Source organism: Sorex fumeus, unplaced genomic scaffold, assembly GCF_029834395.1.
Source record: "Sorex fumeus unplaced genomic scaffold, SorFum_2.1 ptg000014l, whole genome shotgun sequence".
NCBI lineage: Eukaryota > Metazoa > Chordata > Mammalia > Eulipotyphla > Soricidae > Sorex > Sorex fumeus.
Window position 1 is genome coordinate 41,867,932 of NW_026606071.1, and position 27,557 is coordinate 41,895,488.

The 27,557-nt window shown below is 44.7% G+C and overlaps 1 protein-coding gene and 1 pseudogene across 1 annotated transcript in view; one reads left to right on the forward strand and one right to left on the reverse strand.

The window, feature by feature from the left end:
- MOGAT1 (monoacylglycerol O-acyltransferase 1) overlaps positions 1-17,413 on the forward strand; it is a 38,024-nt gene extending 20,611 nt beyond the window's left edge. The window contains exons 4-6 of the mRNA XM_056111945.1: positions 1,541-1,715; positions 2,752-2,951; positions 17,203-17,413. Coding sequence (XP_055967920.1) covers positions 1,541-1,715; positions 2,752-2,951; positions 17,203-17,357 — 530 coding nt within the window. The 3' untranslated portion in view covers positions 17,358-17,413. The remainder of the gene's footprint in view (positions 1-1,540; positions 1,716-2,751; positions 2,952-17,202) is intronic.
- LOC130021220 (uncharacterized) lies at positions 3,047-3,133 on the reverse strand (annotated as a pseudogene).
- Positions 17,414-27,557: the final 10,144 nt, after the last annotated feature.

Below are 27,557 nucleotides of genomic sequence, written 5' to 3' on the forward strand. Positions count from 1 at the left end.
CGGAACCCGCGTGACTTTGTTTCTCTGCCAGTACCTTCATGTGTGCGGAGAGTGGTCTCAGCATGGTGGTGGCTGGTCCTGGAGGTCTTTGGCTGCCGGAGGAAAGCTCAACCCGCTCCCCTCCAAGGGGCCCCGGCGGCGGAGGACAGTCAGGCGCGGGGGCAGGAGACTGCACTGTTCTTCTTCCGGGAGTTGGTTTTTATAGTCTCTGAGTCTTGGCCGCTGGTGGGATTACACTTTGCTATGTTCAAAGCTAATTAATTCCTGACTCTGTGCTCAGGGATCATTCCCGGTGGGGTTTGGTGGTCTGTAAACCCTGGTGGGCCACATGCAAGGCAAGTGCCTTACCTGCTTCACTATCTCTTTGGCCTCCAACCCTTTCATTTCTTCATTTGCTTGATAGACATCTCTTGCCTCCCCTGCACAAGGGAGAGACAGACTATCTCCTTATCTGTTTCACCTCAAGTATCTACTGTTATGACTGAAATATGGGCATATCAGTGTTAATTTAATTAGTAATTTAATGAATGAATGTATTCTGAGTGTCCAGAGGTGGAAGGAAAACAATTATCAAGGATCTTTGGGAGATCTACTATTGTAAATTGTACAAGTTTATGAATATAAAAGACAGAAAATGACCCTCGTGTGTCCTGAAGTAATGGCAGTATATAAACTAAACCGCAACCTGCTATCTTTCTCACCTCAGGTGAAGTGTAACCTGTGCAGAAGTGACTGTGCAGGCCACTCTAAACTATTGAAAGGTTTTTTTTCAAATAAATAAAAACCCCTATTCCAAGATAAAAGTAAGTAGAAACACCATCAAGACACTAGCGAATGTCGAAAACAAAGCTTCGTCACCAGTTCTTACTTCAACTTGAGAGACTCTATTTGGTTGAACAACAGCTCATTAACTTGGCATGAACTTCCGGTTCATCCACTGCCAAATTTATCTGTGGATAATCATCGTGTATATTAGTAAAACACTGTGAAAAGAGTCTATCAGTTGGGGGCTGGAGTGATAGCTCAGAAGGTAGGGCATTTGCCTTGCACACGTCCGACCTGGGTTTGATTCCCAGCATCCCATATGGTCCTCTGAGCACTGCCAGGAGTAGTTCCTGAGTGCAGAGCCAGGAATAACTCCTGTGCATTGCCGGGTATGACCCAAAAAGCAAAAAAAAAAAAAAAAAAAAAAAAAAAAAAGACTCTGTCAGTGCTGAAGCTTGAAGTCTGTTACAACCAGCCCGGCTAGTCTTAGATCTTACTGATCAGAGGCATTTTAAGTGACCTCACCCACTACCTGCTAAAAAGCTGTATCTTATTGGGGGTCAGAGCAATAGTACATTGAGTAGTGCATTTGCCTTGCACACAGTCAACCTGGGTTCAATCCCTGGTATCCCACATCGTCCTCCAAGCCCTGCCAGGGGTGATGCGTGAGTGCAGAGCCAAGAGTGAGCCCTGAGTACCACCATCCAGGTGTGGCCAGCAAACAATCCACCAAGCAAAAAGATGACTAATTGTGCCTTCTGTTTGATTTTCTAAGGTCCAGTCTCAGTTTCCGAGAGAAGTATATCACATGTATTGAGCAAGGAGGGAGGTAGAAATATCTCAGTCATTGTTCTCGGGGGTGCAAAAGAATCATTATATGCCAATCCTGGGAATTTCACTCTGTACATCCTCAGGCGGAAAGGATTTGTTAAAATGGCTTTGACCCATGGGTAAGTGGCTTTTTGTTCCTGGTAACTGGGTCAGGGAAGTTAAGACATTGTTGAGTACATCTGAGAGTTACTGCGATTCTCTAGCCCTTAGAGCCAGACCTCCTGCTAAGGAATCTTACAAGAGAAATGGGAATGGGTGTTCATGGGCTATGGGGCACGACCTCCTCAATAATACCGGCACTTACAGTAATGCTCAGTGCTATCATACCAGCAGTGAGACATCAGCTTTCATTGCATAGAATGTACTTCCAACCAGGTGAGCACATGAAATAGGACCAAATCATAGAAGACAAGAAGCATCCTCCTGGAACCTTGATTTTTGTGTAGAATAGAGTTTCATAAATCACAAGCACCCCACTCCCCTCAAAAGGATTCCAAATATCAATCTGTTTCAACATATGGAACCTGAACTTGGGCATCTAGAGAGACTCGGAAATCTTCCAGAATTGCTAAAGAACGTGTTGTAAGAGTCAGGAGTCAGTGGGACAATAAAGAAGTGTACTGTGAGACCAAAACCCAAGGACAGAAGAAACAAGGGCTGGCAGGATTGGTCCACTCTTGGAAGCTTGCCACAAGTTAGGATAAAGAAGGGACCACTGTGACAATGAGAGTTGGAAATGATCACAAGAAATGAATGTTGAAAGTAGGTGAAGGGATATACATGATAACCTTTCAATAACAGCATTACACTGCCCAGAAGGGGGGGGTGAGAGAGAGAGAGACAGAGACAGAGACAGAGACAGAGACGCACAGAGAGACAGAGATAGGAAGAGACAGAGAGAGAGAAGTACCTGCCATCAAGGCAGGCTGGGATGAAGGTTGGTGGCAGGGAAACTGGGAACATCGGTGGTGGGATATATACACTGGTAAAGGGATGGGTGTTGGAACATTGTGTAACTGAAACCCAATCATGAACAACATTGTAACTGTGTATCTCATAGTGATTAAATTAAAAAAAAAATTTAGGTCAGTGGGACAGAATAAAAAATTCAGATTCTTTTCACTGGAAACTCTGCTTCTTCTTTGTCATCCACAGTGCCCATTTAGTCCCAGTGTTTTCTTTTGGGGAAAACGACGTGTTCAAACAAGTCAGCAACCCAAAAGGCTCTTGGCTCCGGACTGTGCAGGATAAACTCCAGAGGATCATGGGGTTTGCTTTGCCCCTGTTCTATGCCAGAGGGATTTTTCAGTACAGTTTTGGCTTCCTTCCCTACCGGAGACCTATCCACACTGTTGGTATGTAAATTGAAAACAAAACACTTTCCTTGACAAGCGGAAAATCATTATCTTACCTTGAACAGAGTTTATTGTTGGGTTTTTATTTTCTCTCTTTGTGTAAGAGAAATAAACTACTCAACCTCCACTGTAAAGCTTGGTAGCCCTGAAAACTTTTTTCTCTAAATTTCATTTTAATGAAAAAGTTTTTTTGGTCTGTGTTTTTATTTTTGAACCACACCTGGTGATGCTCAGGAGTTACTCCTGGCTCTGCACTCAGGAATTACTCCTGGTGATACAGAGGGAACCAAGTGGGATGCTGGAGATCGAACCAGGCTTGGCTGTGTGCAAGGCAAATGCCCTACCCACTGTATTATCTCCCCAGTTCTTTTTTCTTTTAAATATTGCATCTTATGTATGTATCCCTGCCCCTAAAGGAATAAGGAGCCGGGATTTCCACATATAAAGTGTTTATTGTTATTGATTGGGCTGCTATCAATGTACAAGAAATAATTTCAGTAAGAAGTTTCCAAATTAAATTCTCTAGATGTTATTTGAGGTTTCCAGTATACCTCATTAATGAAGTACTATTCCCCACCTGAATTGGAATCAAGAACCTTCTGGAATACTGATGCTGAGCTCCCAGCAGAGTCCAGTTGTAGAAATAAAACTTTTAACGCTCTATGATCAGTCCTTATTTTTGTACTGGTGGTTTGCGAGAGCAGTGTTTTAATGATCAAGTGACTTCAGAGTCTGATATCCTATGCAAATTTCCATGTGATAGATGTTCCCATCGTTTTCTATTTATACAAGTATCCATTTCTCTAACAAAAGTATTTTTGGTGTAATATGTATATCCATATATGTGTGTTCTAGGACAGATTTTACTTTAAAAAGTTGTATATTAGGGGGAGCTATGTGGGGAAGAGGGTGACAGATCATGTTGTTAGCAGGCATGGGGAGAAAGATAATTAGCACCTCAGGTAGAAAGTGTTAAGCCAATAGCAGAATTAACTAAAACTTTATTATAACACTTGAAACCAGAAATAGTGTTCTCACCAAAAAATAGTCTATTTGGTGAGATTCAAAACATTTTTTAGTGGTTTCATCAGAATGTGATTTTACTACCAACAGTTACAAGCTTTACGTATCATAGGCAGTGACATAGCATGGTTGTGAAATGCTGTATGTGGGACTGGACAAATAGTATTATTTTTATTTTATTTATTTATTTATTTGTTTGTTTGCTTGTTGGGTCACATCCGGCAATGCACAGTGGTTATTCCTGGCTCTGTGCTGAGGAATTACTTCTGACCATATGGGATGCCAGGGACTGAACCAGGGTCGACTGCATGCAAGGCAAACGACCTACCTGCTGTACTACCACTCTGGCCCCTAGTATCACTGTATCACTGTCATCCCCTTGTTCATCAATTTACTTGAGCAGGTGCCAGTAATGTCTCCATTCGTCCCAGCATTGAGATTTTAGCAGCCTCTCCTTACTTGTCTTTCCCAATGTTGCCATATTGGAGGCTCTTTCAGGGTCAGGGGAATGAGACCCGTTATTGTTACAGTTTTTGGCATATCAATATGTCACTGTCACTGTCACAGTCCTCCCATTGTTCATTGATATTCTCAAGCGGGCCCAATAATGTCTCCATCATGAGACTTTGTTGTTACTGTGTTTGGCATATAGAATATGTTACAGGTAGCTTGCAAGGCTTTGCTGTGCAGGCGAGATACTCTTGGTAGCTTGCCGGGCTCTCTCAGAGGGGCAGAGGAATCGAACTCGGGTCGGTCATGTTAGCTGTGTGCAAGGCAAATACCTTACCCACTGTGCTATCTCTCCAGCCCATCGAATACATACTTCTAAATAATAAAACTTAGAGCAGGCATGTTGGCGCTTGCCTTGCATGTGGTCAACCTGAAATCTCCCCCCAGGGACCCCATATGCCCCCTTGAGCCCCACCAGGAGTGATCCCTGAGCACAAAGTCAGAAGTCCTGAGCACAGCTGACTGTGGTCCCCAAACAGAAAGAAAAACCAAAAACTGTATGTAACTCAAATGGAATGTTAGCAGGCTGTGAGTTAGTCTGAATACTGAGATAAGTTTACAGTTATATTTTTCAAGATAATTTGATTATGTTTCTTTGGCGTAACATTGAATCCTTCTGTGCAAAGGACAGTTGTTTGTATTTTGAAGGATGTGAGGACAATTGGAGATTGTTTTAGAGACCAGAAGTTTCAGTGTAACTCACATGCACACACACAAAAAGTAGTCAGTGTTTATTTACAGTTATCATAGGGATTACCCCATCAATGTAATCCTATCAACGGCCAAGACTCAGAGACTATAAAAACCAGCTCCCGGAAGAGAAGAGTGCAGTCTCCTGCCCCCGCGCCTGACTGTCCTCGCCGCCGGGGCCCCTTGGAGGGGAGCGGGTTGAGCTTTCCTTCCTGCCCCGACCAGGGCTCCGGCAGCCAAAGACCTCTAGGACCAGCCACCACCATGCTGAGACCACTCTCCGCACACATGAAGGTACTGGCAGAGGGACAAAGTCACGCGGGTTCCGGGGCCGAGATCTCCAAGCCTACTCGGATTGGGGCTGGGAATCCTCCACCCAGATCCTCCAAATTCCAGTAGGCGGGGGTCACACCCACCAACTGGGCCCCTGGCGCTGTGTAATCCCATCAACGGCCAAGACTCAGAGACTATAAAAACCAGCTCCCGGAACTGCGCGGCCACATTCGCAGCCACGTGACATTCTATTATGACATCTTATTATCTCATTCCTACTTTGGACAAACTGGCAGGCTACCGAGTGTAGCCTGCCCACACGGCAGAGTCTGGCAAACTCCCCGTGGCATGCCCAATATGCCAAATACCAGTAACAATGATGGGTCTCATTCTCCTAAAGAGCCTTGAATATAATCTCAGGGCTAGGATGAAGGAGACGTTACTGGGGCCTGCTCAAGGCAATCGACGATTAACAGGATGCTTTGTGATTTGTGATTTGTGATAGGATTGGATTAAACTTCTTTTAGTAAGGGTGATTTGTTATTTAATACAGTCCGGTTATATCTCTACAGACAGATACAGTTCAGGGTCAGATGGAAAGAAGCAAATTTGACTTCGTTGTAAAGACTAGCAAAGAGAAGCTCTGGTTCCACACATGTTCACCTAACAAGACAACAGTATTGCTACTGAAACACAAGGCACTAAGTCACCGTGAAAATTTCTGTTTTAAACCCAGGCATTTCAGACCCGAGTCTCCAAGAGTTCCCATAGGTGGCAGGTTGCATCCCAGTGACAAGTTGTGTTGCATATCTTCTACTCCCTCTTCTACTTCACAATTTGTCAACTTAAACTCTCTCTTGCATCATAAGAACACAAGACTGAAGGAAGAAATGGAAGAGAGAGGGCTAGTAGATATATACAGGGCTTTTTATCCCCCGAAAGCCTAATACATATTCTTCTCCAATGCACTCGGAACATTTTCCAAGATGGACCGCCTGCTGGGTCACAAAACATACCTCAATAAAATCAAGATAGAAATTGTATCAACTATCTTCCCAAACCACAATGCACTGAACATAGAAAACAGAGAATCCAATCAAATACCTGGAAATTAAACAGCTCATTGCTGAACAACCAGTGGGTTAGAGAGGAATTCAAAGAAGAAATCAAAAGATTCCTGGAAACAAATTGAGAATGAGGACACAAGCTACCAGAACTTGTGGGACACAGCTAAAGCAGTATTTAAAGAGAAAGTTCATAGCTCTGCAAGCATTCATCAGGAAGGAAGAAAGGGCTCACATAAATAACTTGACTTCACAACTTAAGATCTTAGAAAATGGCCAACAGAAAGGAGCCCAAGCCAGGCAGGAGGAAAGAAATCATAAAACTCAGAGCAGGAATCAATGAGCAGGAATCCAAAAAAATAATCCCAAAAGATCAATGAAACCAAGAGCTGGTTCTTTGAAAACAACAATAACAAAAAAAAAAATACACAAGCTCGATAACCTGAGTTGACTTCATCCAGCGTTGTCACTGCATCTATAATCCTCTTGCTCTAGTTCCTTAGAGTCGCTGACTTTCTGTCTGTGAATAGTCTCCCACGTACCTTTCAGCCTCCCGTTGTCAGTCTCTGGAGTTCATTTCGGCATTCGTGATTCTGTTTTATCGTATTAATGTAACTCCTTGGAAAACACATTCTCATTAAATCCAAAGTGCCACCATCAGGTCTGAGTTCCTCTCTGCATACTTTTTGGGGGAAAGGGGAGTGTTTGAGCCTCCCCAGCAGTACTCAAGGGCTGTTGCTGGCTGTGCGCTCAGGACTGGGCCCTAGTGATGCTCACTGGGATCACTGCAGTATGGGGAATAGGAATGGGGTTGGCCAGATACAGAAATGCCACCACTCACCTCCTGTATGTTCTCTGGCCCATTCTGTGTGATTTTTAAATAATTATTAATGAATTTGTTTATTTTAAATCAATTGATTATCAATTATTAATTAATTTTAAATTGAGCGTGATTCCTTATCTTCTATATCCACATCCTCTTTCCCTTTTTTTGGCTAAAAATCATTCGCCAGAGACATAATTTGTAAAGAAACCCACCTTATATTTTCTTCATGTATTTCACAAATAGCATATAACTAATTTATGATTTTTTAAATCAGCTTACCAAATTACACAAAAAAATCACATATACTGCATTTCATTACACTGTAAATGAGAGAAACGGGTTTAAATATTGCTATCATCATGACAAGGGAAGCCCAAAGCCACCGAAAGCCACCAGCCTGGAAGCTGAGAGCAGAATGTTCTATTCCAAGTATGTGTAGGGTCCAGAGCTGGAACTTAGCAATAGAGCACTTGCCTTTCTGTTTTGCATTACAGAACCCCAGGGGGGCAGGGGTTTGGTCCTATTGACTTTACACTAGGTTCCCACTGCACACAAACAAGAAGTAGGATTTGTGTTTGTTTGGTTTGCTCTACGGGCCACATCCAGTGATGTTCAGGGTTACTCCTGGCTCTGTACCCAGGAATTACTCCTGGCGGTCCTCAGGAGACCATATGGGATGCTGGGGATCGAACCTGCATTGGCCACATGTAAGGCAAGCGCCCTCCCCACTGTACTATCTCTCCAGCCTCTACAAAGGAGAAGTTTTAGATGTTGGTGAATAAGCGGCTTAGTCTTTAGTAGATCTGTCTGATTTTATACTTCTTACTCCCCACCGCCCCACATCTCTTGCTTGGGTTCGAGCCCAGAGCCTCACACATGCAAGGTAACTCCTCTACCCTTAGGTATATCCCCAACTCTTAATAATAATTCTTAAGTTTTAGATATCTAATTGGTAGCGCTGTAGCACTGTCCTCCCATTGTTCATCAATTTGCTCGAGCGGGCACCAGTATAATGTCTCACAACAAATTGTGAGACTTGATGTTACTGTTTTTGGCTTATCGAATACATCACAGGGAGCTTGCCAGGTTTTGCCGTGTGGGCAAGATACTCTCGGTAGCTTGCTCTTGGGCTCTCTGAGAGGGGCATCTAATTGGTAGACATGAAAAAATATTAAAGTTACCTAGTATTAAATTCAGGTTATCCAGGCAGAGAATATGTGCTATTTGCGAAGTTGCATGTTGGGATAAAAATGTTAGATGCAGCTGTGATTTAAATAGGACATTTCATTGCATATATCCTAGTACAGGTTGCTTCTAAGTTTTTAAATATTACGTTGGAAATTGCAAATGGTCAGAAAAATCCCATGACTAGGAAAATGTGCTTCTGTATACCTTTCTCCCAGACTCAGCAGTCATTGATGTTTCACTGCATGTTTCTTTCTTTCTAATGGAATTGTAAATATACTCTCTACTGCTATCGCTGAATTCTTGGCTGAGGGCAGAGCTCATGGCCATTTAATAAAGGTCCTTGTTTTGTATATAAATATCAGCGGTGGTTCAAAGCGAGGGCCCAAGGTTGCCCGCAAGGTGTGGCCTAGTGGTGGTGGGTGTTATTCAGGCCACATCTGGCATGCTTGGGGACCTCCGGGGCTTTACCTGGTGATGCTTCGGAGGCCAATGCAGTGCCAGGACCAAATCATGGTCTAGTGTACCCCTGTACTATGTTTCTGACCCCTTTTTTATTTTTTTATTTAAAAAAAATTTTATTAGTGAATCACCATGAGGTACAGTTACAGATTTACAAACTTTCGTGCTTGCATTTCAGTCATAAAACGGTCGAGTACCCATCCCTCCACCAGTGCCCATTTTCCACCACCAATGGTCCCAGCATCCCTCTCACCACCTGCGCCCCATCCCCTCCACCCTGCCCTGCTTCTGTGTCAGGGCATTCCCTTTTGCTCTCTCCTTCTCCTTTTGGGTGTTGTGATTTGCAAAAGAGGTATTGAGTGGCCATCATGTTCGGTCTATAGTCTACTTTCAGCCTGCATCTACAATCCCGAGCGGGCCCTTCTAGCACCCTTTACTTGGTGATCCCTTCTCTATTTGAGCTTCCTTTTCTCTCAGCATGTGAGGCCGGCTTCTAAACTGTGGAGCAATCCTCCTGGTACTTATCTCTACTATTCTTGGGTGTTAGTCTCTCATTCTGTTACTTTATATTCCACAAATGAGTGCAATCTTTCTATGTCCGTCCCTCTTTTTCTGACTCATTTCACTTAATATGATATTTGCCATGTTGATCCACCTATCTGCAAATTTCATGACTTCATCTTTTCTAACAGCTGCATAGTATTCCATTGTGTAGATATACCAAAATTTCTTTAACCAGTCATCTATTCTCAGGCACGTGTGTTTTTTCCAGATTCTGGCTATCGTAAACAGCGCTGCAATGAACATACAAGTGCAGATGTCATTTTGACTATACTTTTTTGCCTCTGTGTGATATATTCCCAGAAGTGATATTGCTGGGTCAAATGGGAGCTCAATTTCAAATTTTTTTGAGAAGTGTCCATACTGTTTTCCAAACGGGCTGAACCAGTCAGCAGTCTCACCAGCAGTAAAGGAAAGTCCCTTTCTCCCCACATTCGTGCCAACACTGGTTGCTTCTGTTCTTTTGGATGTGGGCCTGTCTCTGTGGTGTGAGATGGTACCTCATTGTTGTTTTGATCAGCATCTCCCTGACGATTAATGATGAGGAGCATTTTTTGATGTGTCTTTTGGCCTTTTGGATTTCTTCTTTGAGAAAGTTTCTGTTCATCTCATTTTCTGATGGGGTTGGATATTTTCTTCTTGTGGAGTTCAACCAGTGCCTTGTAAATCCTTGATATCAATCCCTTATCAGATGGATATTGGGTGACTATCCTTTCCCATTCTGTAGACTGTCTTTTATTCTGCCAACCCCTTTTAAGAGCAAGATATTCTCTTTCATCAAGTCAGTTCAAATAAGGAAATTTCACATTGATAAAATACCATTAACAAGAGGGATTTGGTCTATCGTCAACTTTCACTGATTTCCACTGTAAATGTTCTGATTCACTAAAGCAGTTCTCTCGGAAGGAGGTATTCTCCTGCCCCCACTAAGAAAACCCTTGATTGCATTGCAGTTTTGCATCTCGTGAACCTACTTTACACTGGAGTAGTTCTTCAGGTGTGTGTGTGTGTGTGGTTGGTGTGAGCGCCAGTTGTTTTGTAGTATGGTCTGTATTCTTGGGTGTGGATGTTTCACTGGGTTCTATACTCCAGCAACATTTATTTGGCCAGAATTGCACAGAAATGGTATTGAACCTTTCCTGGGAAGTTGTTGTATGGTATCGTATCCGTGTATGGTATCTACCTTACCAGCAAGCTTTGATGTCAACTTGTCTCATTATTGGTCATGTCAACTTTGATCCCTTGAGGAAGGGGATTACAGTGATTTTCTTCTCTAAAGGTAGCAGATTTTCCTTTTCATTAGTGACAAGAAACCCGGGGCAGTGTAGCTCAGAAGCTGTGTAGTTATCCTGTTTTTCACCTTAATTTACTCGACAGCTTTCATCCGTGGGTAATCCTTGCCTGAATCAAGTCTTTCAGTCATGGCTGCAGACTAGCTTTGTCATTGTCTCACAGTTGCAGTGTTCCTGTTGTGTTCATTCGCCTTCCATAACGCGGTGCAGTTAGATCTTTCCTCCTGCAGTTAGATGATGCAGACGCCTACCAGCCAATCAGCTTTGTGACAGAGGGCCAGGAAAGGGTCCAAATCCCGCTCCTCAGCTCCCCATGGCCAGTGTATACCTGTGGGAACTCCCAAGTTTGTCTTGGGACAACTGAAGCGGCTGACTCATTTCTTCCACTCTTAAGGTGCCAATGGGAAAATCCACACAGTACAGCGAAGAAATGGTCTCTTTCTGGCGTGATCATGTGATGCTGTGGGCCTAAGGCTCAGGCATAGAAACCCAAAATTAATATTGACTTTCCAAAAGCCTGGAGTAAGCATCCACCAAACTGCAGAGAAGGAAGTGGAGCAAGTCTGAGCTTGCTCTAACCTAGAGTGACTTTTAGTGTAGAATAATTCTTTTATCTTCTCTGAACCTTGGGTTTTGCAACTCTAAGAAACGCTGATAGCTGGGCTGTCTTCCCTCGAGGGTTATTTCTGGGTTGAATGGCACAAAGAAATTAGACTCTGAAGCCCACAAGTTTGGGGCTCATGTGGGCTATGATGGAGCAGAAACTTCCTGCCCCCATGTCCACAGCTGTCAATGGATCTCCATTCCCTGGTACAACTAACTATTCAACTCAACCAAGTCCATAGGGAACCATCAGACAAATTTATATAGGGTGTGGAGGTGTGTGTGTGGAGGGATGAAGGTAGGCATCAGACAAAACAACTGGCTGGATTTTATAAAATAGCTTTGCTGTGGAGAGCCTGAGGGAGAGAAAATTCAGAGCAGCTGGTACAGATGAGGGTGGCAGGGGCTGGGGGACATGATAGTGTTTGAAGTCAGTGGGCAAGAACCCCGTGCTGTGTGGGGCTCCAACCCTGGGGGGTAATAATCGGGTAATTAGCAAGATATATAGGGTCAGGGCAAGATATTTAAGTCAGGTCAGAGAGATAGTATAGGGCTTAGAGCACTTGGCTTGAAATATTTAGGGACCAAGACGATTGATTCATTGGTTCTACAACTGATTCTCAGGTGGTTGTGTCGCATTGTAGGACTGTCCTCCCGTTGTTCATCGATTTGCTCGAGCGGGCACCAGTAATGTCTCACAACAAATTGTGAGACTTGTTACTGTGTTTGGCATATTGGCATATTGGCATGGGTAGCTTGCCAGGCTTTGCCATGCAGGCGGGATACTCTCGGTAGCTTGCCGGACTCTCCGAGAGGGGCGGAGGAATCAAAGCCGGGTTGGCTATGTCAGCTGCTCACAAGACAAACGCCTTACCCGCTGTGCTCTCGCTCCAGCTGGAAGTTACTGAGAGCATCAGGTGGGTCTACAAAATTAAAAATAATGATCTAAAGAGAGGTGTTTTGTGTGGATGGAAAAATGTACAAAATTGAATTGGTAAGTAAGCCTGGCAAGCTACCCGTGACATATTCAATATGCCAAACACGGTAACAATAAGTCTCACAATGGTGACGTTACTGGGCCCGCTCGAGCAAATCAGTGAACAACGGGAGGACAGTGACAGTGGCAGGGAGGGCAGGACAAGTACAGATTGTATCATTTTTCATTAAGTCTTGGATTCTTTTGCTTTGGTTTGGTTTTTGGACCATACCGAGCAGTGCTCAGGGACAACTCCCAGCTCTGTGCTCAGGGGCAACTCCTAGCAATGCTTAGGGGACCCTTTGGTGTCAGATATTGAACCCCAACCTCCCATATGTAAAGCATATGCTCAGTCTGTTGAACTTGCTCTCTGATCTCAAACTTGATTATTTTTTTTCTTTTAATATTTTAATAATCTTAATAAAAAAATCAGAAAGGAAATGAACATTAAGTCGTTCAAAACAATCTCAGGACAAAAGTTCATTATATTTAGTCATTAAATACCCTGGACCAAGAGACACTTAAGTGTTCTGTAGTTCACTCTGTGCAGGCAGGAAGCCTGAGTCCTATCCCCAACACCCGCCCCCCCCCCCTGCTGGTTGTAGCCCTCTAGCAAAAATGAAACAAATCTTAGAGAGAGAGAGAGAGAGAGAGAGAGAGAGAGAGAGAGCGCTATGCTGTGGTGTGCAGCTAAACCCATTCTTTGATGATGAAACCAGTTTTATTCTCCTTCATAATAAAAAAATGTCCTTGTGGTAAGAGGAAAGAGAGAGGGAAAAAGAAAGGAAGAAAGAAAAGGAGAGAGACAGAGAGAGAGAGAGAGAGAGAGAGAATTCTGATTTTCTGGACTCTGGGGACCCTTCTCAGATTAGTCAGCTTTGTTTTATCACTTTTGTCTTTATCCCTAAGTCACATTTGAGAAATCTGCTTATGCTCTAATTCAATTAGTAATAAATGAATGCAAGACTGGTTTAAATCTTTTTTCCCTAGGGGTTTGGGGCTACCTCAGTGGTACCTTGCCTGCCTTATAAGCATGAGGGCAGGAGTTTGATCCCTGGTACTTACTCAAGTGCAATCCCAACAGTGCTGCCTTTTTTGGGGTCCCCCCTGCTCCACAATAGGGTCTCCAGTGAACTGCAATCGAAGGCCCTGACCCATGCGAGCACACATGTGGGCAGAGCTACCAAGTCCGTGACCCCTGTGAGCACCACAACTAATGGTGTGTGACCTGGCACGCCCCAGTCATTGCAATAACAAAAACAACAAAGGAAGGGGAATGAGGTCAAAGAACTTTATTTTCGACTTCTCTGGATAGGAACTCTCAGCATTTGGCTTCTGTGCACATCATTAAGGAAAAGTGATTCTTTGTCTTTGGCTCTAAAGGGTAGAAATCAGATGACAAATTCAGCAGGTATCAGCATGCCTGAGGTCTCAATAGTTATATCTGCACTCTAATTAAACATGAACAACAACAAAAGAGCCAGATTGAAGTGAGCTATAGGGAAGCTCATAGAAGATAAAGACTGCTGAGAAGTCCTGCATTCTAGGTAAAGGAAGGTGTGATCCATCCACTTCCTTGTCTCAGACTGCTGTATCTTTTCATAACTTGCCTGCTCCCGTCCCAAGCAGTGGCACCTGACCTCTCTCTTTGGAATAGTTTCACCAAGAAAACAGAAGCTTTCTCTAGTAAAACCACCATTTTGGTTGACAAGGAGGTTTCTCTGTTGCACGTGAATTTCTTGCTTTTGGCTTCTGCAATCTCGCAGCCCAGAGATGGAAGGTTGTATTGGCATCTTACGGTTCTGCTTTCATCCTTTCCCTGGGACAATGCAGGCCTGAGAAGCGGTTCCTCACCAGCTCAGTGTAGTTGCTGGCGAGCTCACCTGACTTCGCCTTGTGCTGTTGGTACCACAGCATCTACCAATTCCATCCCATTCCATTCCCTCCCATTCCATTCCCTCCCATTCCATTCCATTCCTCTCCTTCCTAGTTACAGTCACAAAACTCTGGGTTTGTCCAGAACCTTATATTGAATCATTAAACACTATGATGTATGATGGTCACATCTTTTATTTATTTATTTATTTATTCGCACGGCAGAGCCTGGCAAGCTACCCGTGACATACTCGATATGCCAAACACAGTAACAACAAGTCTCATGATGGAGACATTACTGGGCCTGCTCAAGCAAATCGATGAACAACGGGAGTACCATAACCATGACCATTTACTTATTTATTTTGCTTTTTGGGTCACACCTGACAATGCACAGGGGTTCCTCCTGGCTCTGCACTCAGGAATTACCCCTGGCGGTGGTCAATGAACCATATGGGATTCTGGGAACCAGCATCAGAACCCTACCCACTGTGCTATTGCTCCAGCCCCACATCCTTTTTTGATCCGACTTTTGTGTCCGTCATTAGAAAAAGTCTGAGTTCATTTTTTTTTTTCATGTAGCTGCCCAGTTTTTCTGGCACCCCTGGTTGAAGAGGCTTTCCTTGCTCCACTTAATATTTCTTGCTCCTTTATCAAAGATTAAGTGATTATATATTTGAGGGTCCGTGCCAGGGTATTTGACTCTGTTCCATTCATCGGTGGGTCTGTCTGTATTTCGGTACCATACTGTTTTCATTATTATTGCCTTGTAGTACAGTTTGAAGTCGGGGAAAGTAATACCTCCCATCTTCTTTTCCCCAAGGGTGACTTTAACTATTCGTGAGGGTTTGTTGTGCCATGTGAGTTTCAGGAGTATTTGATCGATTTCTTTGGAAAATGTCATAGGTATTGTTATAGGAACTGCATAGAATCTGTATAATGCTTCGGGAAGAATGGTCACATCTCAACTCTGAGAAAAAAAAACAAATATGCACTAATTTCTTGAGATTTTTATCTGGTTAAAAGTTTTGCAATTCCAGAATAATGGTGACATAGATATATGTGTGCATGTATGTCTGTATGATCTAATCTATGTCTAGGATCTGTATGTGTGCATAGAAGTCTGTATACATGTGTCGTCAACTCTGAGCATGCGTACACACCAGCTCAGTATATTTGCTATGTGGGTATGTGTTATATGTGGGTATAACTCCCTCCTCCCTGCCCCCTACTCCACTCTGCTGTGATTTGTCTCTTCCTCTTTGACTTAACATTTTGCTTGGTTTTCTCTTGACACTTTCTGTTACTGACATGAATGGAAGAGTTGGATGTTTTGCAGGGACACTCCGAGTAATCCAGAGGATTTCTCCACTTCTGTGAGTTCCGTTCTGTTACCTACAGCCCCTCTTGACCTCAAAGCTACTGAGAGTATCTCGCCCTTACGGCAAAGCCTGGAAAGCTACCCGTGACTCGATATGCCAAACACAGTAACAAGTCTCACAATGTTACTGGGCCCGCTGGAGCAAATCGATGAACAATGGGAGGACAGTGACAGTGACGGAGAACCTTTGACAATCCTTTAGTTTCATCTCTCGTTGTCAGTACCAGCATCAGACCAGCAGAGGGCGCAGTTGGTAACAGAGAGAACCCAGTTGAACTAGTGCCTCCGTTTCTGTATTTTTCTTACCGGTTTCTGTATTTTCATGAGTTTCTATCTGGGGTAAGTAAGGTAAAAGTTATTTGTGAGGCACTCATTTAACTGTGTATAGAGGCAGACCAGAGATGTAGCTGAAGGGTAGAGCACGTGCTTCACATAGATGACGCTTGACCTCTCGAATCCAAAAAATGTAGGTTTTTAAAATTCATTTTTTCAAATGTCTCGTTACAAGGCAAACCACAAATGCGTTTTCACTATAACTGGAAAATTCTCCCATTGTCATGTCCTTCCCTTAGAAGTAACAGTTAATCAGTCTTTCCAGATAATTTTTAATATACTAGAAGCTTATAAAGTAACTAGGAATAGAAACATTTTTTAAAAAATAAATGGAGTCAGGCTGTGTTACTTTATAACTTACTTTTCTCCTCCCCACAAACATCTACGTACACACACGTTCATACATTCTCCTTTTCTGTTTAATTTTTAATTTATTTCCCTTCCTTATTTTCTTGTTTTCCTTATTATTTTATAATTTCCCTTTCTTCCTTATCCTTTTTACTATTTTCCTTAATATTTTATTTATTTTATTTCCCTTTCCTCCTTATTATTTTTATTATTTTCCTTATTGTTTCTTTCCCTTTCTTCCTTATTATTTTCATGTTTTTAACACATTGCTCCCTAGGAGTTCACAGTTGATTGCATAATTGTTCTATTGAGATTTCCAGCTGGTTTTGTTATCATTATAAACAGTAGATTCTCATGACTGAGATGATATTTATTTACCTATTTTTAAGTTTAAAGTGTAAACATACATGCATTTTTTTTTAAGGAGGAGGAGTGGAGAGTGTGTCTTAGGAGTCCAGATTTCCCTGAGGGCTGTCATAATAGGGTGCTGTGGGCTGGCAGCCCCCCTGTACCAGAGGGAGATGGGGTGACGGTGCCGGCTCAGCGATGTCCCCTTACCCCCAGCTGCAAGTCCACACAGTAGAGCGTTTAATGAAGCCGAGTCCAACCCCCCCCAACCCCCCAACCCCCCAGCCCCCAGGCACTGACAGTCCGAAGTCTTGGGGAAAGGGACGACCTTTATTGGGGATGAGATGGGATGGGATGGGATGGGAGGGTGGGACCACTTCCAGCAGCCAATGAGATGAAAGAGGGGGTGGAGCCAGCAGGCATGCCGCACTCGGATTGGCGAAGCCCGGTGGTCTAAGGGTGTCTGGGTTTCTCACCTCTGTGTCATTCTCCTCTCTGCAGTTGGCCGTCCCATCCCTGTTCAGCAGACGCAGAATCCCAGCCAAGAGCAGATTGATGAGCTGCACCGGACCTATCTGAAAGAACTCCGGAAGTTATTTGAGGAGCACAAAGGGAAGTATGGTATTCCTGAGCACGAAACTCTCACTTTTCTATAAAGACGCATTAAGAAGAGAGACCAGAGGCTGAGAGAATAATAGCCTATGAAAAGAAGAATGATATTAAAGAAGATATTTTCCCCCCCAATTTGACAGTGGGAGCAAATTCGGAACTGAAAAGTAGTATGTCTAGTTAAAGTAACAAAATAGGAGATTAATACCCAAGAATAGCCGAGATCAGTACCAGGAGGATTACTCCATGGCTTAGAGGCAGCTGGGCATTCTAGGGGAAAGGGCAACTCAGACAGAGAAGGGAGCACCAAATAAAGGGTGTTTGGAGGATCCTCCCAGGAGGGGAGATGCATGTTGAAAGTAGACTATGGACTGAACATGATTGCCACTCAGTGTCTCTTTTGCAGACCACAACACCCAAGAGGAGAGAGAGAACAAAAGGGAATGCCCTGCCACAGAGGCAGGGTGGGATGGGGGGGATGGGGGTGGGAGGGATACTGGGATCCATGGTGGTGGGAAATGGGCACTGGTGGAGGGATGGGTATTGGATCATTGTATAATCGAAACCCAAGCACAGAAATTTGTAAGTCTACAACTGTACCTCATGGTGCTTCACTAATAAATTTTTTTTAAAAAGTAGTATATCTAGTGACAGATTTGTTTATGACAAATAAGAGTAGAGTGGTTATCTATCGGATAAGGTTAGAGATAAAACCTTTTCATCAGTTCCTCATTCAGGTAGGCGAAATCATTTTACAGGTTAAGAAGAGGCTTAAGGATCAGAGAGACAGTACAGGGGTTAAAGTGTTTGTCTTGCCAAGTAGGGTTCAATACCCAGGACCACATATGGTTCCCCTTATCCCCAGGAGTGATCCCTGAGCACCACCTGGTATGAGCCAAACAGCGCCTACCATAGAGGCAGGCTGGGGGAGGGGGTAGCATAGGAGGAGGGCACCTGGGGACACAGAAGTGTACATTGGTGGAGGGATGGGTGTTGGAACACTGTATGACTGAAATCTATTCAGGAACAGTTTTGTAAGTAAGGGTCTATCTACAGTGATTCAATAAAAAAAGAAAAATTAAAATAAAAAATTAATTAAAAAGTTAAAAAAAATAAGTACATAAATAAAATGATTCACGTGCTTTTAAGAAAATGACAGCTTAAAAAAAATAATTCAAGGGGGAGGCTGGAGCGATAGTACAGCGGGGAGGGCGTTTGCCTTGCAAGCAGCCAACCTGGGTTCGATCCCCAGCATCCCATATGGTCCCCTGAGCACTGTCAGGAGTAACTCTTGAGTGAAGAGCCAGGAGTTGCCCCTGAGCATCGCTTGGTGTGATCCCCCCCCCAAAAAAAGCAAAAAATAATTCAAGGGGCCAGAGCGATAGTACAGTGGGGAGGGCGTTTGCCTTGCACGCAGCCAACCTGGGTTCGATCCCCAGCATCCCATATGGTCCCCTGAGCACCGCCAGGAGTAACCCCTGAATGCAAAGCCCTGAGCATCGCCAGATGTGACCCAAAAAAATTTTTTTAAAAAAAGAGGAAAAATAATTCAGAGGAAGGCGCGTTAGCAAGAGCATGTGACCAGCATGTGCAAAGCCCTTTGATGAGTAGCAGCTGAGGCTGGAACAGCATCTAAAACAAACCAACCCCCGTACTCGGTATCCCAGTCATGTAAGGTGCTCTTTCCTCCACATCTGACAGCCGCTGTTTAAGAGCCAGCATGTAAAATCATTGGCCTTATGCCAGAGCAATAGCACAGCGGGGAGGGTACTGGCTTTGTATGCAGCTGATCTGGGTTCAATTCCCGGCACCCCATTTGGTTCCCTGAGCACTCACTGCCAGGAGTGATCCCTGAGCACAGAGCCAGGAGTCAGCCCTGAACATCACCGGGGAGGTCTAATAATAATAATAATAATAATAATCACTGTCACTGTCCTCCCGTTGTTCGATTTGCTTCAGTGGGCACCAGTAACATCTCCATTGTGAGACTTGTTGTTACTGTTTTTTGGCATATTGAACATGCCACGGGGAGCTTCCCAGGCTCTGCTGTGCAGGCAGGATACTCTTGGTAGCTTGCTGGGCTCTCTGAGAGGAACAGAGGAATCAAACCTGGGTCCGTCGTGTCAAGGCAAACACCCTACCCATTGCCCATTGTGCTATGGCTCCAGCCCAGTTTTTAACTAAAAGACTAAAATGTCCTTTTTTTTTTTTTTTTTTTTTTGGTGGGGCTGAGAGTGTTCCTTCAAGTAGAATTTGTAGAACTTTTTTTTAAAGGAGGAAAGCAGACCATTTCTCTTCTAACCAGCTAGTTGTTCCATTTTCTTGTGGATGCAAACACGGAAGCAGTTCTTTGTATTTAAGACAACGGGGTTTCTCTAACACCTAGTGTCCTGGTCACTTTAATGTATTCCTCCAAATGCCTTCAGTCTAGTGCGTTTATAACTTATGTGAGAAGCAGAGAGTTGGTTTCAATGCTTGTTTTAACCCTGGGGGTCTTAATGAGCCCTCCAGATCAGAACCTAGCTCAGGTGCATTTGGCGGTGGTCCCAAACAAAGACTTTAGCAAGGTTCTCTGTGAATGCTCACAGCACTTACCTGGAAGGCAGATGGATTGTGCTAGAAAAGACGGGGTGTGTGTGGGGGGGGAAGTGCGTAGAGATGAGAGACTTGATGGTTGCTCTAGTTATTTCCACTAAGGATAAAATAGCAGCACCCCAGTGAGGTTTCATGAATTCACCCCGCGTTCATCATTCCCTACTGGTGATGGGATTCAAGGCATTGCTAATGCCTGATGCTCGAGTCATAAGCCCCCAAACTTCTCCAATCACACAGAAGCGGCCCAGAGGTGGAGGGTGGAATTCAAAGCACAAGAGATTTACCAATGTGGAAGCAAGCTCTGTCTTTGGGGATTGAGAACATTTTTCTTTTCGGAGTCCAGCGCGCTGCCTTGTTGATTTTTCCCTTTCTGCAAGAGCTATTTTGGTGACGAGTCCTGGGGCCAGGCCAAGTTTGCAGCAAGGGGCTCTGCCTCTGGCCAGAGCAGCAGAAGGCCAGCTGCCTTGCGCCCAGGGGGAGAAACACAGCCTGCTTGGGGGATGGGGGGAAGGGGCAAGAGGGGGCGGTCAGCACTGAGACCACAGCTCAGCCCCCTTCCCCCACCCCCGGTGGTGAGAGACTCTTGCCAGCCCCCACCGCCGCGAGTGTGTCCAGTTCACCCCCAGACCCCAGTCGCTCTTGGTTACTGGCTCAGAGTTCTCACAGTCTCTCTGGAGAATAAATAAGTGTTTGGCTTTCCTTGTATCCCCAAGGGAGACTTTGATTTTTCTTACTCCAGTTCCAGCCCCACGTGAAACCTTTGGTTTTGTTTTTCTGGTTGCCTCCCAAACCTTGCAAGACGGGGGGGCGTGAGGATGGGGCGGTGGAGGGTGGGGTTGCTGAGTATACTGGCCATCACTCATAAAGGAGCTGGAGAGATAGTCCAGCGGGTGAGGTGTTGGCCTTGAACACGGCCAGCCCGGGTTCGATCTCCAACACCCTCTCTTGGTTCCCCAAGGCCCAGGAGGAGTGATTTCTGAGTGCTGAGCCAAGTGAAACCCCTGAGCATTGCCAGGTGTTGGCCCCAAAACAAACTTTTAAAAACCGAAAAGTAGGGCTGGAGCTATAGCACAGCGGGTAGGGTGTTTGCCTTGCATGCGGCCAACCCGGGTGGTGTTGGTTCGATTCTCAGCATCCCATATGGTTGCTTGAGCAGGGACAGGGGTAATTCCTGAGTACAAAAGAAAAACTTCTGAAAGACTAGTAGAGATCGGGAGGGAGCAACCTCTGTGGTGGAGAGAAACGTTAAGTAGCGGGAAGGAGGCGGTGCTGAGGAGAGTGGTGAAGTGATACGTATGAAGCAGTCCCGGCAGCAGTGCTGTAAGCCACCGTGCAAAAACACACCCGTGGAAAACAGAAAGAGCATCTCTTAGACTGGGGGGAGGGAGGCAAATTGGTTGGATGGGAGTGGTCGGGTGATAAAGGGATTGATGGAACGTTGTCTGCCTGAAACATAACCGTGACTAACTTTGTAATTTCACCGGGACTGAAAAAGGAAATAAGGGGCTGGAGCGATAGCACAGCGGGTAGGGCGTTTGCCTTGCACACGGCGGACCCGGGTTCGATTCCCAGCATCCCATATGGTCCTCCAAGCACTGCCAGGAGGAACTCCTTAGTGCAGAGCCAGGAGGAACCCCTGTGCATCGCCGGGTATGACCCCAAAAGCAATATATATATATATATGAAAAAATAAATGTATATGTATATAGTAGAGACTGGAGCGATAGCACAGTGGTAGGGCGTTTGCCTTGCACTCAGCCAACATGGCCGACCCAAGTTCGATTCCTCCGCCCCTCTCAGAGAGCCCGGCAAGCTGCCGAGAGTATCTCACCCGCACGGCAGAGCCTGGCAAGCCACCCGTGATGTATTCGATATGCCAAACACAGTAACAACAAAATCTCCAATGGAGACGTTACTGGGCCCGCTCGAGCAAATCAATGAACAACGGGAGGACAGTGACAGTGACAGTATATAGTAGAGAAAGTAACTTAATTCTCCCCGAGCCCCAGCTGCGAAGCCTAATCTCTCAGGCTCTGGTCTCCCACACTGGCCGGGTGACCCGGGTCACTTCCTTCCCTTGGAAGCAGGGTGAGAAATGCCTGGTCTCTAGTGTCCCTTCTGGCCCTCCGTGGCTCCTGGCAGTTGTCCTCCGCAGGCGCTGTGGTTTGACTTTTCCTGCCCCCTCCCACCCTCTCTGGATTCGCGCCTCTGACGTCTGGGGTGAGATCAGAGGATGATCACGCGCGTTTGGTGTACAGAAAGCACACATTCGACTGAAACTTGCCCCGTGTTCCAGTGTCATGTCATGCCGGGGTTCCTAAGAGTCATTTCCTTCTCTGTTGGGGGGTGGGGTGAGTCTTTATTTCAGAGGCACCCTCCTGCCTCTGGTTCAAAACTCTGAAACAGCAGCTCATTGTTTGCTCAGTTCTCTCTGGGACACTGTGACTTTTGATTGTGTTCTATATTGTATAGGAACGAAGACTTTTTAAGAACTTCCATGTGTAACATTTTGATCAATAAATGTGTGTGATGCCCAATATCAAGGTATGGGTGTGGTATTTCACCTAAATGGAATGTTTTTTGTTTTTGTTTTTTCCTTTCTTACAGGACTGAATGAATAAGCATGAACTTGTAGGGAAGACAGCAAGGGAATTGCAGTGAAATTGGGAGTGTGGCAACTTCCAGGAATAGTCCCTGAGATCATTTTTATTTTTTTTTTCAGGGTAACGGGTGATGCTCAGGTGTTACTCCTGGCTCTGCACTCAGGAATTACTCCTGGCAGTGCTCAGGGGACCATGTGGGATGCCAGGGATTCAACCCGGGTCAATCATGTGCAAGGCCAATGTTCTTCCGGCTGTGCTATCTCTCTGGCCCTGAGATTGTTTTGAAAACATCAAAGACAGGGCATCAGGGGGGCGGGACTAACAGAAGGGTCAGTGTGCAGGTTGTTGAAAGGACAGGAACAACACATAGAACAGGAGCTCTCCCTGGCTTCCAGGGCCAGAGAAGGACGGGACAACCTCCAATTCAGAAACGATGGAAATCTGGTAAGAAACACAAAGTCAAAAGGCACCAGAGAGTTAGTCCAGGGGTTAAGGTGCTTGCCTTGCATACATGCTAACCCAGGTTGGATCCCTGGCACCACCCATGGTCCCTCTGAGCCCAGAGCCAAGAATTGCCCCTGTGTGTCAGCAGGATGTCCCTCCCGGCTTACAAAGTTGTTCATGAGGATTTGTTACAGCATTCAGTGTTCTAGCAGACAGATGCAAGTCTTAGCTGACAATGAAGGGGGATCCTGAAAGCTCATGCTTCCCCCAAGCCCCTCGGGACTATCCAAGTTGACAGATAAGAGCAGCCGGTCTAAAGATCAAATAGCCAAGTGAAAAAGAGAACAGTAAACAGTGACCATCAAGGATTGGAACTCCATGGTACCACACCTGCTTTGAGACTGCAAGATCCATCCCTGACACTGCTTCCAATGGTGACACTGCTCTCCCTGGCATCCCAGCCATCAAGTGTACAACCCCTGATGCAATCCAAGTCAAGTTGGTGACCCCAGACTCAGCAATAACGAGAAGAGAATGGCATAAACACATCTGTAAGGCCATTCGACCTTAGAACTCTATGTTCCCACTGATTTTTTTAATTATTTTTAATTTTATTGATCACTTGATCACTTGACTTCCCATTAATCGTCGATTTGCTCGAGCGGGCGCCAGTAACGTCTCCATTTGTCCCTGTCGCGTGCGAGTGTAGCCCAGTGGCGTCTGTTCGCTCTAAGAACATGAAGAGCCCCAAACCGATTGTTCATGATCTTGATGAAGAAGTCTGACCATCTGATAGGTGGGCAGCCACGCGGTCTTTTGACATCCTGTGGAATCCAGTCAGTAACAGCTCTAGTCCAGCGGTCGTCTTTAAATCTCATTACGTGACCAGCCCATCTGATTTTTTTTATAATTTATTTATTTATTGAATCACTGTGGGAAAAGTTACAGAGCTTTCAGGTTTAGGTCTCAGTCATGTAGATATCCAACACATTTCCGTTTACCAATACTTATTTTTTACCCCGAACCCCAATAGAACCCCACCTCCCACCCCTCCCAATTCCTGTGAGGCAGATGAGTTCTAGTTAACACTCTATCTACTTTGACTAGATTCAATGTTTCTATAGAAGATGCACCATTATTATTTAGAGTTTACGACCCCCCCCCCCACCCAAATCAGACATGCTGAAAAAGCATTGTGAAATGATTTGCTTTCTACAGCTGGGTTTAAGAATAAAATGATGTCGCGCAGCCGCGATAGCGGCCGCGCGGTTTTGGATTTCTGCTATTTTACTTATTAACCCTGGAAATATTTCTATTAAAAGTTAGATAGTTAAGAGATTGGTTTCTGTGCTCTGGAGTCGTGGCCGTGCCGGAGAGCCGCTTGTGGGGGGCAACTGGTGACCTCGGTAGGGCGTGAAGGACGGACCGGAACGCCCCCCTTCCCATGAGGTCCCTGCTGTCCCCGACCCCCGACTCAAACCTGCTGTCCACAAGGCTCCCGTGCGGCCGCCATCTTTCTTTCCAGGGAGGAGAGGGCGAAGGGGGCAACACCCTTTCCCCTCTGGGCAGGCATGATGGCGCGGTTTAACACATAGTCCATTCGCTTTTCTGCTCCAAGCTGCTGGTTTTCTGTGTTAAGTCCTTGTGCTTCTCCCCATCTGATTTTTGACACCTTGGCAAACGAGACAGCGTCCCTGATTCTTGATCGTTGATGGATGTCGGAACTCCGGATTCTTTCTCTCATTTGAGTGAAACGTGATATTCCAAGCATAGCTCTTTCAATTCTTCTTTGGGAGACCTGAATAGCGTTCTCATCCTGTTTGCGTAGGGCCCAGGTCTTTGAGGCATATGTTAATTTTATTGAATCACCAAACTGGACAAACTGGCAGGCTACAGAATGTAACCTGCCCACACGGCAGAGTCTGGCAAACTCCCCGTGGCGTACCCAATATGCCAAATACCAGTAACAATGATGGGTCTCATTCTCCTAACTCTGAAAGAGCCTTGAATATGGCACTTTTTAAAAAATCTCAGGGCTAGAATGAAGGAGACGTTATTGGGGCCTGCTCGAGGCAATCGATGAATAACAGGATGGTCGTGATCATGATTGTGATTGAATCACCGTGAGATAGTCACAAGCTTTCATGTCTGGGTTACAATCACACCATGATCAAACACCCATCCCTCCACCAGTGCACATTTCCCACCACCAATCTCCCCGGTATACCCCCCTTTCACACCCTCACCCTGCCTCTATGGCAGACATGATTCCCCATAATCTCTCTCTACTTTTGGGCATTATGGTTTGCAATACAGACACTGAGAGGTTCTCATGTTTGGTCTTTTATCTACTTTCTGCACACATCTCCCATTCCAACCAATTCCTCCAGTCATCATTTTCTTAGTGATCCCTTCTCTATTCCAGCTGCCTCCTTTTTTTCCCATTATGTGTAAAGTTTTTTGTTTTTTGTTTTAATTTTTATTAGTGAGACACCATGAGGTATAGTTGTAGACTTACAAATATTGTGCTAGGGTTTCAATTATACATTGATCAAATACCCATCCCTCCACCAGTGCCCATTTCCCACCACCACAAATCCCAGTATCCCTCTCACCCCCCCACTCCCCCCATCCCACCCTGACTCTGTGGCAGGGCATTCCCCTCTGTTCTCTCTCTCCTTTGGGGTGTTGTGGTTTTCAAAAGAGGCATTGAGTGGCAATCATGTTTGGTCTCTAGTCTACTTTCAGCATGCTTCTCCCATCCTTGGAGGATCCTCTCAACACCCTTTATTTGGTGCTCCCTTCTCTATCTGAGATGCCTTTTCCCCTAGTATGTGTGGCTGGCCTCCAAGCCATGGAGCAAAATTCCTGGTATTACCAGCTGCCTTCTGAGTAAAAATTTTATGATGGTTACTAATGAAAGAGTGATGGCATCTTCGGGCAGTGAGTGTTTAGAAGTATGGGATATAAAAGGTGAGCTTCATTGTGTGTATATATGAGGACAGGACCTTCTCTTCCTACCTCATACTCAATATTTTTATTTTATAAAGATCACTCTAACTGGGACTGAGAGTGGAATTTGGAAAAGGAGCACACTCCTTCCAGAAGGACAATTTAAGAGGCAACTTTACAAATATAAGTAAAACTCAATGGGTTCTTAGAATGAGAGCAGCAGCAGAGAGAAAGGAGAACTTTGCACTTGTGAAATATGTTTCAGAGAAAGAAATCTATACAATTAGATCATTCAGCAGACATAGGGGATAATAGGAAGAGTGTAGTATGGCTTTCTGTTTCTGATTTGTTGGCCAGGGGATGGATGGCATTAATCTCTGTAGTATGGAAATAAAACATCTTTTGTAAAATTGAAGGGGAAAAAAGGTTCTCTTTCAAAAGTATTAATTTTAGGAGCTTTCTTTTTTTAAAAAAATTTTTATTAATGAAACACCATGAGGTACAGTTGTAGACTTACAAATTTTTGTGCTTAGGTTTCAATTATACAATGTTCGAGTACCCATCCCTCCACCAGTGCCCATTTTCCACCACCACTGATCCCAGTATCCCTCCCACCCCCCATCCCCCCATCCCGCTCTGCCTCCGTGGCAGGGCATTCGGTTTTTGAGAGTTCTATAAAGCAAACCACTGACCGTTGTAAGTCAAACGTTAACATGACAGCACTTACACAAAGCGGTGTGCCCGAATTGTCTTTGGAGGTCAGAGAAAACATCCTTGTCTCACAGATGCACTTGTCGATGCTGAGCTTGGAATCACTCAGAAGCAGCAGCAACCCATCCTTTGTGAGACTACATTGAGAAAAACTAAAGGCTGCTTTAATTCAGTTCCAATCCTAGAGACTCTATTATCTTTGACCAACAAGTAAAATATCAGATGGAAATCCTGTCAGCCTCAGATTTGTTTCATCACTGACAAAAAAGTTGCGATCCCCAGGGCCAAGTATCAACTATTTGTTGAGGGCAGGAACAAGGGGAAGGGGGCCGGCCACTCCCTCCTTTTACTTGATTAGGAACCAAAGCGTTTCCCAGAATCCCACTTGCCAACTTCCCTTAATTCTCTTTAGTTGGAATGGTTAGAAGAGTTACTCTTGTCTGCCAATATGGATGAAAAAAGAATATTCACGCTGCATTCCCTATGACAGGGACTAACAAACTTTTTTTTTTTAAATGTAGGAGTACTGCTATTTATTCAGCCACTTATTAAGCTGACTTAAGTGGGCATGAACTCCACAGGGACTAACAAACTTTTAGTAGACTGGAAATATAAGTAACCTAGATTTTGGAAGACCATTTGGTCTCCATAACTATTCCACTCTGCCATTAAAGTACAAAACCAATGAGAGAGGGTTCAGAGAGATATAGTACAGTCCATAGGACACTTGTCTTGGACTCAGCCTACCCAGTGAGATCCCTGGCACTATGTATGGCCTCCAGAACCCTCAAGGAGTGAGCCCCGAGTTCCAGAACCAGGACTAAATCCTGAGCACAGACAGGTGTGGCCCCAAAATAAACCAACAACAAAACCAGTGAGAGATCAAATGTAAATGAATGAATGTGTTGCAATAAAATTTTACTATATAAGTAAATAAATATT